General features: G+C 31.3%; 1 protein-coding gene across 5 annotated transcripts in view; it reads left to right on the plus strand.

Annotated features, from left to right (window-relative positions):
• LOC149484178 (uncharacterized) overlaps window positions 1-19,688 on the plus strand; it is a 69,375-nt gene that overhangs the window by 31,625 nt on the left and 18,062 nt on the right. The window contains exons 2-15 of one of the 5 annotated variants that reach the window (XM_089701781.1): window positions 851-900; window positions 1,591-2,135; window positions 14,108-14,170; window positions 14,240-14,260; window positions 15,037-15,066; window positions 15,359-15,391; window positions 15,600-15,633; window positions 15,782-15,849; window positions 16,483-16,581; window positions 16,984-17,106; window positions 17,488-17,694; window positions 18,140-18,310; window positions 18,561-18,678; window positions 19,015-19,104. In XM_089701781.1, coding sequence (XP_089557907.1) covers window positions 851-900; window positions 1,591-2,135; window positions 14,108-14,170; window positions 14,240-14,260; window positions 15,037-15,066; window positions 15,359-15,391; window positions 15,600-15,633; window positions 15,782-15,849; window positions 16,483-16,581; window positions 16,984-17,106; window positions 17,488-17,694; window positions 18,140-18,310; window positions 18,561-18,678; window positions 19,015-19,104 — 1,652 coding nt within the window. The remainder of the gene's footprint in view (window positions 1-850; window positions 901-1,590; window positions 2,136-14,107; window positions 14,171-14,239; window positions 14,261-15,036; window positions 15,067-15,358; window positions 15,392-15,599; window positions 15,634-15,781; window positions 15,850-16,482; window positions 16,582-16,983; window positions 17,107-17,487; window positions 17,695-18,139; window positions 18,311-18,560; window positions 18,679-19,014; window positions 19,105-19,688) is intronic. The other 4 variants (XM_089701783.1, XM_089701782.1, XM_089701785.1 and 1 more) reach the window with 4 other exon arrangements.

The following is a 19,688-nucleotide window of genomic DNA, read 5'->3' on the forward strand; positions in this document are numbered from 1 at the left end:
GATAGGAAATTTAGTCAGTGAGTATCCTTATAAATCTAAGACCACCCACATACGTTTGGCCAAATATTTATTGTATTGCAAATACGTACAAGACGACCCACTGTGCATGCATATAGATACATAGTCCATGTTCATTCATACTGTCAAATTTTGCAGCGTCAAGTATGTATTATAAATAAATTGCGTAGGTATTATATACGTTAAGAATTTTTAATTTAGCTTTTTTTTCATAGTTACAGTATTATGATATAAAAAAGATGAAAATACAATACAAATATTAAGATTACCTTGTATTTTCCTTTTCAAAATAATAAAAACAGCCTCAGGACCCGAATCTCCCGAATAAAAATGATTGGACACATCTCTTAATCCTTATATTTGTACGGACGGAATAATATGATAACAATATTAGATATAATAATTTAATTACACGGGTATATGCAATAAGCGGATTACTAATGTTATGGTTGAGAGCTTTTGTGAGAACAGTTTCTATGACACAATTATTTTATAAGAGCATATGAGACTGGTTTAGCTCCTTCAACATCGTATTTTAAAGCTTATTGTTAAGCCACAAATGGTATAGACTGAATAAGGCTTTATCTTGAAGCTTATCTGTAAGGTACAATATTTATTTGATAAAAGAAAAACAAGACTTAATTTTCTACATGAAGAATCATATATATTATCATTATACAACATGATGAAAAAATATTGCGATAAATTTACCGGTAATATTAAGTTTTAATATTCTGTTGTATAAGACACTTAATGATAAGATTTAGGTTTTAAATTGCCTTCATTTATCAAACTATACACGCGTGTTATAAAATTACATTTCCTTTTCCAGGTACATTGGTTTATGCGGGTTATTTACGAAGTCTGTGAATACTTATACAGGTAAATATTCATCTTAATATAGGGATATTGCCGCGCTTCGCCATTATAATACATGTAGCTTCGAAACTTCTGCGATGACCACTCTAGAACTTGGCATGTAGTTTAAGCATAATATAAGCCATTTATTTAATGATCTTAAAAAATTTTAAAAATATGCTAAGTTCGTAAAAAATTACAAAGAAAAATATTTTTTAATTTTTCTTAGGAATTTAAAAATAAATTCGATATCAAAAATATGAGAATAAAAAGGTTTTATAATGTGGGTTATTATTCAGTCATCAATTTATTAAAAAAATCCTTTTTTGAACTGATAATTACATACAAAGTCATGCATGCCTCGCGCTTGCTGACATCTTCAAAGACCTGTATTTTAAAAACTAAGCTTCTAAATGCAAAAATATTTCGTATACATACCGAGGATATATACAGGTGTAACATACTAAAATATAACCGAAATCGGAAACCTGACCCAAAAATCTGTGTCCGCTTCGCGTGAAATGCCCCCTATAAGAGTTTTAGTGTGGTTTTAGTGTACTCAAACATGTAATATGATTATGAGAACTATTTACATCAATGTTCCAACAAAATGATTTTACTTCCACATCACACAAAATCCAAATATAAAGAATAAGGAATCTACCAGTACCTATATTAATTGAAATATTATTAGAGATAACGTTTTTCTTTCAGATGAATACGATATTCTACTAGATATATTAAATGAAGATTACGTGTCTGAACTAGACGCCTATAAGTCATGGACGCAAGAAACAGAAACAGAGGACGGTGAAATAAGTTACAAACTAAAACCAGACAACGATATCTCCATACCTTTGAATGCACTAAGAACACCTATAACACAGCTCGATACTCCTATAGTACTTCAGTCAGTTATCAAATTCGATACAACAAAACCATCGTGCTTGTTCTCAATTGTGACAAACGGAGTCGTCAATTTAGGCATATGTTTTTCCATCATTGGCGATGATTATGGAGAAATGAATTTACATAGCAATATATTCCCAGACCATTCTAAGACGATATATTTCACGTTGAATACTACAGTTGATGAATGGCGCGATGTTATTGTTTCCATCGATAAGGAAATTAAGTTATACCTGAATTGTAAAGAAGAAGCTGCAGAAGAAGGTGTGGATATTAAGAATATTAAATTCACTCCTGATTCCAAATTCAATTTTGGAAAATTCGACCCAAATGATGACTATTATTTCGAGGTAAGTCAATTGAATTTTATTTTGTTATTGTTGCATCAATTCAAATTTCTATATTAAAACTAGCGGTCCGCCCCGGCTTCGCCCGTGGTACATATTTACGTTTTCTCTACATAAAAACCATCCTCGTACTTCAAGGAATATAATAAAAAAATAATTATCGGAATCGGTTCAGCCGTTCTCGAGTTATGCGCTTACCAACACATTTTGCGATTCATTTTTATATATAAGAAAGATAATACTTAGTCTTTAACGTAAACGTCGTAATCGATGTCAAAAAATAATTTTCAATTCATAAACAAACATATTTCTTACGGACAATAGATTGCATATTGAAATCATATGATAAACTAAGAAATCGCTGTCGTTCCTTTCATGTACGATATAATAGGTACCTATGCATGAATTCATTCACTCATCGTAAATCATAATAAATCTCAGTCGTAAATGAGTTTTCCTTATTGTAGAACTCACTGCAATTATCTTGTTTAATTAGTTTATTTTCCCAGTAAAGTTGTGTAACATCTACTATGACTAAAATATGACTATTAGGCAACAAAGGTAAGGGTTAATATCGGGTTAATATAGGAAAAAGTCGAAATTAATTTTTAATTGATGATTAATCAGAATGCTACAATTTATATTATTATTGTTTCATGTGACTCCAAACATTTAAAACATGCGATATGCATGATTCGACTACGAGTGAATAATTTCTAATTATTCACAAACTAAAATTAACTATTTCCTAAAAAAAAAAGGCGAATATATATTACAAACCAAAACATCGAAAAGTTGTGTAAAGGCTGAAACTAAAGCAGTACATAACACGTTAAAAAGTTAAACATGCACCGAATATTTGGCTAGCGAACGTTCTGTTTCTGTCATACAAAGGAAGGAACATTGTGGAGGAAATACTCGGAATTTGTGCATCGCATAAATGAGCACCTTCAGGTGTTAAGTAGGTACATATTTTAGTGATTTGTTGCTTTCAAATGCTTTCATATCTATGATTTAAATAATTGTTGTATGATACAATAAAAGAACGAGATTTATAATAATTAAAATAATTTTAGAGTGAAGTATTTTTGCGTTCATAAGTTTTAATTCGGTTATCAATCAAAATTGAACTTTATTTATGTTTGTTACTGTGATAAACTCTGTATACACTGTCAATTATAGTAAGTACCATATTATTAGTTATTAAGGTAAATTAACAAATACGGCACAAAATAGCACTTAATTTATATGTATGAAAACCTTCATTCATAAGTTACGCTAATGCTTTTAATAAACTTCAATTTATAAGAATTACCAAAAAACAGTAATTATAATAACATAATCATACGCTAACAACAGTAAATTCTATAAATACCCTGCAAACAGTATTATCGCTAAATTTCCATATTCGTGAATGGTAAATTAATTACGAAATGTGCGTATACAAATGCAAATAATATTATTCGCTTGTAAATACCTAAATTCTATCTCGTTTAACGCTGGATACACGCCGATGAGCAATATTATAAATAGCTAAAATATTGATTATATATTAAACACGTTTAAGTTTAAAATAAACCCATGTTTAACGTTCCGTTAGCGTAATTTCTAAATTATAATGATGTGCTACGAAACTTTTATTCAGTATCTAATAATATATTTTTAGTACGTACACGAATGGTGTTTGTACTTTGCATCGACATTATACAGGGTGTCCCACTGTTGGTATACTAAGCTCAAAGGAGGTTATAGTTTTGCTTAAGCTGAGTACGTAAAAATACTTATAAAATTCCAGACGCATTTTTTTTTTCAAATAGGTGAATTCTTAAAATTCTATGCGTACACCTCTAACAAGCAACCCGCCCAACTTTGCCACCAGCACGTGAGCTATCGTTAAGATTATGTTTTCATAGACAAAATGCTCATATTAGAGAAGCGGTATATGCCGGCTGCGCGAAGTTAGAGAAGAAAATATGGATTTTCAGGAAAAAATTAGCAAAAAATTTTTGACGTAATATTGTTGTTTAAGTATTTTTTACGTGATCAGTGTATGTAAAACTACAAGTCCCTTCGCGCTTAGTATACCAATAGTGGGACACCCTGTATAAAATAACTTAGGTATATAACTTAAGCTATTCGCACATTATTACATCTTGTAGTTTTTATGACATGACCATATTATATTTGTAAATAAGGAACCTGAGTTTATTATAATAACTATCTTACACTACATCTTCCAAAATACATAAAAATCATAAGGCTTAAAAGTTGCCTAGTCGAAATATTATTACAATGGTACATCATTTGAGAAATCCCAATTACGATAAAGCTGTATATTAAATCGTGCATTATGAGTTCATTAAGCTACCATTTTCTTCGAAGGTAACACGTGTATGTAAAATATCGTTAAAGTAAATTAATGTTTGTTAGAGACAAATTTCGGAAAGAAATTTCTTAGAAGGGATAAAACATTATATTTTCTTTTCTTTTGACAATACCTGTGCTTATAACTTATACTCGACATAGTATGAACAAAAATAATCATCCTTTCATGATCAACTTTAAAATTAATTGAAGTGTCTTTTTTTTAAATTATCACTATTTGGATGTTCAATTGAAGCAATTATGTGAAAATCCTTCCAATATTTGGGTTTTACAGTAGTATTTGTATTGGGTGCATATATTTATCAAGGGTGGGCATTAGCATTGTGTGTTGGATTTTCGGTTTAAAGGTACTTAAGATAACTGATGTTGTACTTAATATATACATGGTCCGAAATGCTGCTCTGCATGTCAAGCTTTGTTGAATTATCCGCAAATCACAAGAAGCTTATTTACACTGAAATAGGCTCAATCTTCATTGATGTTAATAATTTATCTATAAAAATATACAAGTTTTACGACGACGTTTACATGAACACATATAAAATACATCCATTCATATGTTTTATCATAACTAACAGTTATTATAAACACATTTCTCTAGACAACACTCACTTATCAAATATAGATAACAAAGGGTACAGGGCAAAAAGTAAAGATATATAATTATGTATCTAATTCGACATTAATCAGTTTTGATAACAGCTCGCACGTCATACTAATCACATTATTTTCTCAACTACTGTCTTATTTTACATTGTGACATGAAATTTAATTAACCTCTACACGGTTAGTTTCATTGTAACTATTTAAGACTTGGACTAGGAATAATTTACAATTAACAATCGTACTACTGTGCATAATTAACGGGTGCCCAAAAATCAGCTCAATATTATATGCATCATGTTTCTATCATTCTAGTTTCTTGTGCGCCACAGAACCAAATTCACAGCGAATGGAAGATATCCTACTAATATTATAAAGGCGAAAGTTTGTATGGATGTTTGTTACTCTTTCACGTAAAAACTACTGAATGGATTTGAATGAAACTTTACCACAATATAGCTTATACATCAGAATAACACATAGGATAGGTTTTATCCCGGAAATCCCACGGGAACGGGAACTATGCGGGTTTTCCTTGGAAAACGCGGGCGAAGCCGCGGGCGGAAATCTAGTACGAGTATAATATAATGTTATGTTGAGACGCTAACTTGTTTATAATGAAACAATTCAATACACAATTTGGAAATTAAAAGCATTACAAACGCATTTTTCAATGTCATTTGGAGAATGTCTCGAGTGTAGGTACTGCGTCTGACGCCGGGCGATAAATATGTCATTTAAACCGAGTGCACTCTAAAAATTTCATTTCGCTACTTTTGTCGACGTTCAGCGGTTAAACCTAGTTGTGCCCGTATGCAATAATTAAGTGCGACAATAATTCAGTTCACACTACGCTCGGAAAGTTGATCATGGACCGGTGCAAAAAGAACCGCAAACCACTTTGCCAGTTTCCTTATATTTTCAGCTAACTGGTACTGATTCAGGGAATTTCAAAAGAACCACCACTACCACTAGCATCTTTATTTTCCGTAGAGTTTTCATCTAAAATTTCAAAACGAAGCTAACTTCAAAATGTATCGTATTAGACAGTAAATCTAATACGATACATTTTGAATCTTGAAAAATAATAGATAATGCTAATATAATATTTTATTTTCAATAAGCTCCTCTTATTTGATCCATTGTATGCTGTGACTTGTACTCGTAAAACTACGTATTACAGTCTCCAGTAAATTAGTTTTCCGTGTTCGAAATCTTATCAGAAACTTTTCGTCTTACTAGTATTCAATACATAATTTTCCCGTTCTCTAATTATAAGGTATCTATAACGGATATTAAATATTTTTATATAACCAGGTTAGTAAAATATGAAAATAATTTCGATTGCAAATTAAAGCAAAGACTAGTTCTATGTTACCAATAAGTGCAATTTCCAACCGTCTCAACTCAAAGAAAATCCAATTTCTGTTGCGTTTCTCGATTTCTTATTTGTGGCTTGCTTTGAATGGGACAATGTGGAGTCTCATACAATCAATTGCTATTGAAATCTTTGTTATAAAATTTCAAATCTTGTTCTTGGGGATTCGCTAATTTATGTATGCTACCGACTGAACAAGAGTATTATTTTGAGCTTTAACAAGAATTGAACATGAAAACTTGAAAAAGAATATAGAACAGTTACTTAATACTTTTTCAATAACTTTAATGAAATACCTGTATATTAAGACAAGAAGTTCTTGTTTTATAAAAAGTTAATTCTGTTATCTTGATCCATCTTGAAAATCGTGAGCAGTAAATTGATTTAAAATATTTTCCATTATTTTTTATAAGATTCATTTGATTATCAAAAAGTTTGTTTAGAGTAATATTTAAATTATTTTTTCAGTATAATCACAGTGACCAAGGCTTGTCGAAAACGTAACCTTTCCTTCATACCATGAAAATATTCTTGAATTGCTTACTTAATCAAGGCTCGCTTATCTTAAGAAATTTTACCGGAGTTTTTTCTTTTTCATACAAGTTTGGGGTGCGTACTGCGTACCTATACTAACAATATCCGTATAAAAAGTTGGGAAGGTGTGTCCTAAAATATAGACAGAAGCGATTACTCGTAAAAAAATATTTTCAGTGTTTTTGCATAGTTTACTGTCATACAGGAAAACTATTAAAGCCCACTGACCCAGACATCGTCTCCTATCGTATCGTATCGTATTATAATACGATGTTCGTTGAAAAAATGGAAATAATAAAGAATTTTAATCTCTTTAGTAAAGAGATTTTATCAATATTAACAAAATTCCATAAACAGTTCAAACAATTCTACACAGTTTGAGCTTGAGTTAAATATTCGGATCATCTAAATACTTCAAGTGATTTGCTTTCAAAGAAACCGTACTAATCAGTCTATAGTTATACGAAACAGAAATTGATATAACGTATGACTTACACCATTTTTCATCTAAAAGACCGAACGGTGGTTTGGGACTCTTTAAGGATGTGAGCGAGGTTTCTCAAGTCCGTTTCGTTTTTCTAACAACTTCCTAAAGAGGTTTAAAATTCTTTAACTCTTGTATCGCTGTACCTTTGGGAGGGAATTGGAAGTATACAAACAATTCCAATTACTTTGTTTCGTATGTTTAGAAAGAAATTGTGTATATATTGTCTAGTAATGGGCGATTCTAGGCTCTTTATTATGGTTGAATTCACCGTCTATTTAGATCTTTAGTTCTTACATGTTCTTATTAAGACTGTTTCTGAAATAAAATGATTCAAATTTAAGTAAAAGCAAGAATACAAAACTAACTAATAAAATTACTATTATAATTGTTAAGTATCTATCTATATTAAATTAGCTCGAAATGAAATCACCTACATGTTTTAAATGTCTTATTCTGTATTTTAATATATTCATTGTTGACATTAAAGTTCACAAGGAAAGCTTTTTCTCGAAGCGAAAACGTAAATCACGCTTGATATTTCCAGCATCCGATTAATTTTTCTTAGAATTATTAAAATCTTCCGATTTCCTGCCATCTGTCATTGCTATTCACATCTGCATCCTTTCTACATATTATTGCAAGAAATAAACTAAAACAACATTAGTTGATCATACATTATTAATTCAAGGTACGTTCGCAAGCGTGATCTCATTTCATGTCGCTTGTATATTAAATAAAGATTTATGTGATGGAAAAATTAAGCGCCTTTGAAGTCATACTGAATTGTTTTCCATTTTCTTGTAGGTTAAACGTATAAAGATTGAAAATTTATTTATCACTTACGCACGAAGTAACTTCATTTTGGGAAACATTTCATTCATTTAAAATGGTTGAGGCTACAGGAATTGAACATATCTATAACCTTTATTATGCAATCGCTATCCATAATTTAATTGTAATATTAAATTCGTTAGTAACATAAGATTGATGGATATAGTTCACTTCACAACCGTAGTCATCGTCCTTTAGTATACACGTAGAGAAAATCAGCCGGAGGTAGTATATATTTTAAAAGTTACCTACCTTTAAAAATTACTTATTCAATTATCAGACAAACATACTATAATTCCTTATAACCATAATACAAGTTTTTCGATTTGATATAATAATGCTTATAAGGCCAATTATAAGCTCAACAAATAGACATGAAGATATAGAACATTACTTTATACATTCTATACCTCGGAATAAAAGCAACCCCTTTAAGTCTAATAATGTCTAACTCGCGCCCTACTTCAAACACATTACTTTCAAACAAATACCTTACACGGTTCCAAGCTGCAGTCTTCCTTAAATTTGCCTCAGCTCTCAACCGTGAAATCCGATGATTTACTGAGCTAAAAGCCTTATCATAATCTTCCACGTCCCTCATATTTCTCGCGGAGTAACTACTTACCGCCTATTTCCATGTGTAGTGCACGTAGTTTTTTGTATGCGTTCTGGAAGGTTCTTTTGGTAGGAATCAAAGTATGTATTATACCATATGGAAAGCGGTGAAGTTATGTAAGCTATTTGCTAGTGTGAAATTAAATCCAAGCATAGATTGAAATGAATATGACGTCATGATGATGTGTCCTTTTTAACTTATTTATGTACCTACGCGACATTTGTTAAAATTAATAAAATACCTGAAAAACTAGGTAATTCACAAGTAAAGCTACTGAAGGGCAAAATAATAGGAGAATCTATCAAAAATAGGAAAAGAATATTCCATTTCAGAGCAGAAAATGTTGCTTAGGGAGCTAGTGGTTAATAAAATGTAGGTACTTCAAGTTTTCTTATAGGTCTTCAAAATCAGGGTGTTATAGTAAAATTATTTGTGTAAAAATTGAAATCATAAAAGCACTATCTGACCTCATTATTTGCTTGTAACTATTTTTTTTAAAAAGGCTCTTATAGGGACTTGATTAGGAATTTACTACATCAATTTAATTAAAGAATAATTTTCAATAACCTTATTAATGATCATATTAATTAAGCGAAAAGAATTTTTATCTAGAAAATATATTTAAGTAGGTACTTGTAATTTTTACCAATACTAGGAGATTCTAGAGAAAATGTTATAATTACTCCTCAACAAGGACAAACTATATTTTAACCCATTGACCACCGAGCGGCCCGATCGGGCCGCGACACAATAGATTTTCTATTGTGTCTGTGATTCCGGGGACTGATGGATTAAATGAAACAACAGTGGATAACAATTGAGAAAAATACCATCAGAAAATATATTAAAGAATCTGACCTGTAACTAACAAAACACATTGTAGGCCAAAACAAAATTATGCGAACCTTTATATGAAAAACCATCCATCACACGTTACTTAAAATTGTACATTACATCGTAATAATGACGTGACTCCGGCACATCTAAACAAGAAAAGGTCATGTAAATATGTAAAGAAATAGAACATGTGCTCTTATTCCACACCAATAATAACCAGGCGCCTACATGTATTTGTCTTGTCTTGTATTCTGCAGTGCTCACTCGCCCGTGTCGCTCGGATAGGATCTCTTTTAGCTTTCCTTTTAAGCTTTAGATCACGCACGAGTTAGCCTGATGGCATGCCCCGAGAGATCTTTTAGCTTTTTGTATAAAAATCTGCTTCAGGTGACGATGCCAGGCTACGATATACTTTAATCCCGAAGTATATTCACCCCTCGTGAACTCAAATGTATATTGAAAATTGAAATGTATGAAATGTACTTTATACAGATATTTTTAACTCTCGGGTTAATTAATTGCACGTACATTTATAATATTCAATAACAGTTAGTCATAGTTAATAATTAATGGACATTTAATAATTTGAAACTGCAATAATTGAGTGTTGAAATGAAAATAATTAACGTAACGATAATCACGTATTCAAATGTTTGGACGCGGATCAAATACTTAATCTACTTTCCTATATTTGTGTTGTTGAATATATGTAAAATCTTATATAATATGCTTACTACTCAATTACACGATAATTACTGAATTTACATTCAAAATCAGTAGAGTAAGATATTTACGTGTATTTACGGATGTAAGATATTTACGTGTATTTACGGATTTAAATATTTACGCGTAAATGATAATTTTTGCATATTCAAGTTTGTAATTAAAATTTTAATAGAAGAACCTAATAGGATGAGTAGATTCCAACAAAAATACATCAAAATAAAGACTGTTTGATGTTTAATCTTCGAAAATAATATATTATACCTAACAAGTCCAAAAAGAAGAAAGCCGCGGCTATGAGCCAGTATATTATAAAGAAAGGTTTTAAATTATTCATTATACGTACGGAGAAGTTAAATAAGCCAAATAGCGTTTTATTACCTACGCTTTCAAGTTCACTCGGATAAAAAATTATTCAGTGTAAAAAATGAAAATAAGCAAGAATTTGAATACAAGCCGCAATGAGGTAGAACACACGAGTAGGTACGCTGAAATCGTATTTTGTATTAATACGGTATATATATAAAAAATCAAGTCTATATTGTATTCGTCTTATATACCTGTCTATCATATTTCATAGATGTATTTATCTTGATTGATTCCTATTTATTATTATAAGTTAGATAAGGCGGGCATATTATCTTGAATATTTTAAATTAAATATTTAGTGGAAGGAATAAGACGGCTAATTGCTAAATTCGTGAAACACTAACATATTAATTTACAATTAAATAATTCTAAATATCCCGGTGAAACGAGGCCAGTATTTTCATCTCGACGTTGATAAATCTTTAATAACATCTTATTCCACAGTCATAAAAGATGTAAACGAGTAGTTTCGCGCCCAATCTTACGATTTCATTACGCTGCCATCAGAAAGACTATTTATCCTGAATAATATGTTAGTCGGACTAATTTTTGATTCGGTGTTTTTACCTAAAACCGTGCTAGTAAGTACAAAACCGCCCATATATTCTCAGAATTCATCACACAGCTTGACATTTGAATACGAAGTGTTGCCATTTTAATTCTACCTTCCCTCGTTTGTAAGGATTTTTAGGATACGTTTCGGTTCACTGCAAAGTTGGACGCACGTTTCGGATTTATGTCTTGGTGAGCCCCTTAATTTATATGTTTTGTTTGAATGCTGGAATGGTATACTTTAAAATACTTGTGCTTTATGGCATAAGTTTTTCATTACGATAAGAGCGTACCTACATCGTTCATAACTTTTTGAAAACAATGCGGAACTACTTATGTTACCATGCTATTCATATCATATTGTAATTTTTGAGAAAAATATATGCAGGTTTTTTTCAGAAACTGAATATATTTGGTGGTAGAATTCAACTCGTTATTTATCATAAATCTTTAAATAATTAATTTATAAAAAAACATAATAAGTACTACAAAACACCAATAAATAAGTTTACAAAATAAATTCTTAACTACTATCCAAATAATTGTACGTTTATAATTTACTACATCGCAAGCTTTGGACAATAACGTGATTTGCTATCAAAACACGTTATATAGCGCACCTGAGAAACTGTCTACACCGCACAATAAAGCTGCTTATGGTATCTACTTGTGTACTCACTACATTGTTATGAGGCAGTCCAAATAAGTATCTAAATTGTTTAAGCATTCGTAAATACATATATTGCATTACATTCATGTACTTTGAAAACTGAAGACGCTCATATAATAATTATTATGTTACGGGTTTGTTTTGTTCTATGTTCCTTGTTGTGATAGTTCAAAAGAAATATAATGTTTTTGAGAAAGTTTATTTTAACTCGGATATTTAGACGGTTCGTCAATTTCTAGTGTTTCATTAAAATATTGAAAATTTCTCAAGTTACTTCCTTTTTAAGTCGAAAGTATTGATGCCATTAAATCAACAGTCTCCTTGGCAAACGTATCACGTTTTGTTTTCTTGCCAAAATCTTGACGACGAATAATAAAATATGAAAGATTACGGTGAATATCGTGATAAGAATATATTTCATGCGGTATTAACTTGTAATAAAAGGTAAGAATATGGTTAAAGCTCCTGGCGTGTTGTGGAAACAAAAATAAATATTTTATCTTTAAAAACTTGCTGAGCACGCATTCGGTGCCCTATAGGTTAGAAATAATATTATATTTTGTCAATCATCATTTTCTCAAGGAATGTAGATTATGATTACGTGTGAATTGGGGAAGATATTAACTAAGGTATTCAAATGTTTCAAAGCCAATTATTGCTAAAATTATTGCTGACACGGAATAAAAAAGCCTAATTAAAAACTGTAGAAAATCATACCCTGACATGATCCATCCACACTTAATTCATTTGTCCATACTCCTCTAACGAATTACCTCCAGATATCTAATAACAGACTCATATAAATCACTGTCACTGAGCAGGGAAAAAATTGACACGCGAACCTGAGGGACTAATATGTAGCTGTGGCGATCAGATTGTGTGAAAAATGGTTTAACAGGGATGATGTATCGAAGTATCGGTTGACAGTGTATCGGTGACCATACTTTAATAGGATTCTTCGACGCAAGGATAGGTAACTTTACTGGAATAGGTGATAATTAATGTCTATTTTTTGGGAATTACATATTTTTCAGGATACTTATTGGTAGTAATGAACTCGTGATCGGTTTAAAATTATCAAATGATTGATCTGTGGAAAGGTCTTAATTTCTAATTGTATATCTATCGTAAATTCCAATTCAAGATTATATCAACGTAATCCTCTACACAATCTCATGATTATCGCGATAGTATTGTAACCCTAACACTTAATAAGGAGGTGTTAATTTCATTACCTCGGAAACTTTAAGATCGCTTATACATAAGACTGTACCAATGAATAGAACAAGAGTGTAGGATTAAACAGATTAATAACCGTGATTTTCAGTTTATAATTATGATGTGCCTAGTTACGCAAAATAATAACTGGACATTTATTCAATTATTAATCCTTATCTGTGCGGTAACTCAAAATTTATAAAGCTATTTAGAAAGGATTCACCAAACCCCAAAACTGGAATAACTCTTAAATGTCTATTTATGTAGACCGTATTTTAATTTAATTTCCTTCAGCGATATTTTCACCTCACTATATTATTGGGAACGGATATTAGATGGCGCAGTAATACTTTACATCTTGTCTGCATCTCATAAAATATGTTGTGTATCAAATCTGCGCCATAATATTGTAAAATATGCTATTTTTATTACGCTCTCCATACGGAGCCGATGCCAGCATACCATTTTACTCTCATAAAGAACGCAACTGAACGTAGTCAATCATTTTGTTATTGAGTACTGCAAGGCGCGATTCATGTTTCGTAAAATGCATTTTATACAGTATACACATATATTTTGTGCCAATGACTATATACGTGGACATTCTAAAAAGATCTGTTTTGATTGATTTATAATGAATGAATTCATGCATGCATTCAAGTGAAAGCGGAATGATTTTTTTTTTATATAAACTCGCTCTATATTTTGTACATTAAACTTAAACTCAATTGTCAGTTACAAAGTACCTAATTAACATCCCCTTTTCTTCCAGGGTTCAATAAAACGGATGAAAATATACTCCGGCGGTAAAGGAATCGAAGATATATGCACGGATGTAAGTATTATTCCAAAATACTGTTAATATATACGAAAAAGCTCATTTTAACATTATTTTATTTTACAGAAAATCACACTTCCATTTAGCGTAAGTTATGGATACTACATCAATTTTGTCAATGTTCGCTTAGCCTTCGTAGAACTAATTTATGTGTCACTACTTGCGTATTTCGCCTATATTTCTTACTATACTTGTATTTTATACTATGTTTTGTATGATTGAAGAATAATCGTCATATTATAATAAAACTACGCTATCTTTTATCAATATCAAATGTGTGTCAATAATATTCAGAAGATTAAAATTTATCCACCGCATTGAGGCTGTGTTAATGATGAACAGTAGCACAGCTTTTGACAATACTTGAGCGGTCAAGGGTTTATTCCGTTTAAATTGCCTCACCAAAGCGGGCAATTACTTCTATCTGTCAACGCTTGATGAGTCTGACAAACAGTGTAGAATGCTTCAGAAGTCAGCAATTGTAAATAATGATGAAAGCTCTTTAAATGTTCTTTCTATATTATTAAGCTTGAATACTTTCATTCGTGGTCCTATCTGTTAAAATTGGTTTTCTATCTGGTGATGAGTATTTTATAATTTCTTCCAAAAAATGTTTTGGGTTTTCATGATGTCTTTAGGCAGTACTTATTGCAGTGTGGATAATTGACAGAGCTATTAATACAGGTCATCTAGCGCTATCACTTTCTCATAATGGAATTAATACTGCTTTAAGACGTCATTACTTCTGATTCTGTTCTGTTAACAAAACTAAGGGGAAAGATTATTCTTCTATTATACGTATAGACTATAGGTATATGCTGAAAGGGTTCTCGTTTATTAACTGTTGATTATTTCTTCCGTAGACTGACAATGATTCGGGCACCATTAACAATGTAAGTTAATAGCTATTAACATTAACTTAGATGTATTTTCAAAGATACAAATAGTTATTACTTAACTCTGAATATTTTTAAAGAGAAAATTGTATAAAATGGTTTAAAAACTGTTTCTATCTTTAACTTTAATACTAATTTGTTTCGCTTTATTCAGTGATATTATCTTATAGACAATACTCTGAAACTGTTCCTTGAATACTTTACTTCGAAGAAGCAAATTAACATCACTTTTGGTCTATGCTTTAAAAATCACCGGTTTTTCTAAATTGACAATAATTTTATCTTTTAGGATAACCCAAAAGCAGATTTTCTTAAACGAACCGTATGTAAAAAAACTGGTATTTTATATTATGTGTTATTTACCATATTGTGTGTGTCGCTTTAGTGATCGTATTATTTATATTATTTTATGTTCCTGCTTTTGCTTTGCATTGTAGCAGCTAATTATAATATGATATAATATAGCTTTTTTGGGTTGTTATGCAAAACTTGAGCAATATTTAATTATGATACTGATATCGAATGTTTAGTTTACAGATTTATCAACGGATGATTATGATGAAGGTATGTTCTTATTTAAATACCTAAGATATAAAATTATATATAATTTAGCTTATGGAAGATATATTATGCCATCGACATCTAAGTGTATCGTGAATGTAATGCGAATTTTTAAGAAGAAAATAATAAAATATGCCGAAAATGTTTGCAGATACACAAGACAAGCCTATGAAATTGGAAGAGGTTCAAAAAAGCGAAAAGGGCGAAAAAGGTGATAAGGTATAATTCGCAGAAATATTAATATTTTATAACGATTTAATTACTTTTATATTATTTTCATTTAAATCACGTTTATGATTGGACCTGTATATTCTGTGACCTGTAGTAGTAACATATAATATGTGTTATAATATAGTCTTCTAGTCTTACACATAATATAGTAACCTGTGCCTTTTGACGTGACAACGTCTTATAATTCGATAGAGCCGGTTGCACGCACGAAAAAACATGACTCATGCGGCGTTACCTCGCTCTGAGGCGTTCCATGTAAGGCTTGAAGTGCAAGCGAGAGCGCGGAACGAGTGACAAAGAAGCACAATCGGTCTTAAGACGTTGTCACGTTCAACTATCGTCAGTAAACCGACTTTACAGACAACCATTTTTTTTTTTAAACGTTAGGAAATGCTTTTACGCATCCCCCTCTACAGTTTTGCTGTATGAGGGGGTATGTGGGACTCGCAGGAAGCCATACCCACTAAAACCCAACGGTGGCCACCGTTCACCTTCGGCGACAGGGGTTAACAGCTAGGCCTTATACCCCTGCCTGCTTTATCATAGTCTGCGTCGTCTTCTACGAAACAACACAAGAATACTTATCTGATACATATTCAGATTTTCGTAATCTTTATACAGGGCGATCCCGGGAACTCTGTAAATGGACCACAGGGACCTCAAGGACCGCCCGGTATTCAAGGCCCCAAAGGATTTACAGGGGAAAAAGGAGACCGGGGTGTAAGTTAATTACTATTTACTACGATTGACATAATTATACACAGTTAAATGTTAACCAATAACCAATAATTACAGCCTCAACACAAACATTGTAAATTGTAAATGTTTTGGTAAACTTTAGTAAGAATTCATTTCTCTAAATTTACATTTACAGTACATTTCTGAACAGTCATTCATTCAAAATGGAAACATAATTTTATACCTATCTTATAAAATGTAAAATTTTACACGTATTTACATTGTGCATACTAAATCTATATTTATGATAGCCCAAAGCTGCCAATAAAAGGAAATAGGCTATGCACCAATAGACATACTTCCTGAACAACATAATATTACAATACATTAAAAAAATATTATTAAAAAAAAACTACTTAACAATAAATAACATTTTTCCAATAGGAGTGCAAATGCTCAAAAGACGTAGTATCAGAACTACTACGTGGCATGCCCGAAATGCGCGGGCCGCCTGGAGAGCCTGGACCACGTGGGGAGGACGGCGATGTTGGATTATCCGGTAAGACGGTAAGATATTGCACTTTTAATTAGATAATTTGTTGGTGTAATATGAAAATAAACATTTCTCGTGCTGTTAAAAAATCATGCTGAAGACAGACTGAAAGCTGTATAACCAATTTTACAAATCGTTAAAGATGATGTAAATAATGTAAATAAGTAATAAATGAATGGAAAATCGATTTACAAATAGATTTTAGTTTAAATTTGTATAAAGCTATTGCTCCTTGCGGGGCTATTGCTCCTTACATTTTAGTAGCACAAAAAATCATGTAACTTTCATCACATTATAACGAGTGAAGCTGTCAGTCTCTATCTAATATGAAAAAAGCAAAGATATCTTATATTCTAATCTCTATCTAAAAATATGTATAAATTTTATTCAAAAAGGGTCCACCCGGACCACAAGGGGAAAGAGGGCCAATCGGTCTGAAAGGCGATCCCGGGGATAGAGGTGATGATGGAATACCAGGCAAAGATGGTAGAGATGGTGATAAAGGTGAACCTGGTAATGATGGGGCTAAAGGTCACGCTGGTCCTCCAGGACCTATGGGACCGCAAGGACCACCTGGACCACCTGGAACTGTAGTGTATAAGGTGATTATAGAAAATATACATACGTATACGTAAAAGTACTAAGAAGAACGTAATATAAATTTTATTTTGATTTAAATTACTAACTGACGAAAATAACTTAACTAGTAATATTTTCGCCCCTGTATTTAAATATTAGCGTCATAATATTATTGCAAATAAATATCCGCTACCTTTCATTTTTTCAAATTACTAACTAAGTAGTTCATTATAATGTTTAATTTACAGAAAATTCTTTGTTCTCTTAAGTTAAAAACCTTAGTCTTCTTCTAAAATAAAATCAAAGAATACTTAAAAGTAGCTCACGATAAAATCCTTACGTTCAATATGTGTCAAAGTTCGAATATAAAAGTTAAGCCAGTTTTCAGAATTGATTTAATTAAATTTTGTCTTTCAACACACATTTAAACTCGCTAGAAACAAATAGTGTCAGGTATTATGTTGACAGGAAATAGAAGAGACAAAAGAACCGATCATAGGTGAGAAAGGTGATACAGGACCAATGGGACCTCCGGGGAAACCCGGGACAGATGGGGAAAAGGGGGAAAAAGGTGATCGTGGTGATCAGGGCATAAAAGGGGAAAAGGGAGAAGTTATCACACAAGTGATTACTCATAAGGTAAGAACTATTTTAAAGATTCAACTTTGACCTTCTTACTTTTTATAAAATACATTTGATAATATTGCTGTAGTTCTATTTGAAAATTTTTGGTACTAATTGTAAAGAAAATCAACTTCACATAAGATATAAAATTAAACTTCATACGATATATAAAAATACATAAAATATTTCTTCATAAGATGTAAATTAATAGTACTTCAAAAAACTTCGAAAATATTCGACAATTCTTATTAGACAATTGTTTTAGGGTCTAGATGGTGCTCCAGGTCCCAGAGGAGAAAAAGGCGATACAGGAGCACCTGGAATTAACGCTTTACCTGGAATACCGGGATCACATGGACATCCCGGGGAAAAGGGAGAACGAGGTATTGTGTTAACCGACTGTGAAAACAACATGTCATGCTTTGAAATTGAAACGAGTGTGTGATGAATACGAATTAAGATATTTATTAACTTACAGTACGAATATAAGGGTAATGTTTTGGATATTTATTTGAAAGCTGTTAAATTTAAACTATCTCAATTTGAAAAGAGTGTCTTTGATTCTTTTATTTTACGTAGAAATGTTTTTGACTCTGAAAGAAAGGGTTGTTTATTTAGGAAGATCAAAATAATATTTTAGATTCTGAAAAGCCTAGACACTTTATGTAAGTTTTTTGTGGGTTTTGTCTATATTTAAGTAAGAAACAAATGTTTTACAGGTGAAAAGGGTGATAAAGGTGACCTAGGACCTCCAGGATTACCGGCGAAGCTTTCATCCATATTGTATACAGATATGGATCCTGAAGAAAGTAAGTTATATTTTTCTTTTATTATTTAAAACGTGGTTGATAATAAAAAGGTCGGTCTTTTTTCACCTAATCTCTATATCACCTTTTATTATATAATATTTATCTATTTCAAAAGTCAAAACCTTCAACTTATGTTTACAGAACAACAAAATCGAACAACAAGTAAACCACGGGGCATAATATACTTTTGCTTAACATTTAATTAATAACTTATCTACTGCATAGGTAGTATCTATGTTATGTTATATTGGAACTTCTACTTAAAATTTATAAATTACAATTTCCAAATCTACTTCCAACTTATTAAAATTACTTTCACATTTATTTTTATATTTTCCTATAAAAGAAAATGTACCTAGTTTAACTTATACTGTTATGTTCCTAACGAGCTCCATGTCACAATATCCTAAAATAATTTGGAAAATCCAAAAGTGCACGCCTCATAATTTTTTTTTAATAAATATTTATTAATTATTATTTTTGTTTATTTAATAACAATTAAACCACATCGAATCAGACCCTGAAAAATGAAAGGGTTCTATTCCTGAGCATACTCAAGCGTAAGAGAAAAAAAAAGACTCGAT

The sequence above is a fragment of the Colias philodice genome, chromosome 12 (assembly GCF_061535455.1).
Source record: "Colias philodice isolate Cphi_HAF_F1 chromosome 12, ilColPhil1 Martin Lab GWU primary, whole genome shotgun sequence".
NCBI classification, from domain to species: domain Eukaryota; kingdom Metazoa; phylum Arthropoda; class Insecta; order Lepidoptera; family Pieridae; genus Colias; species Colias philodice.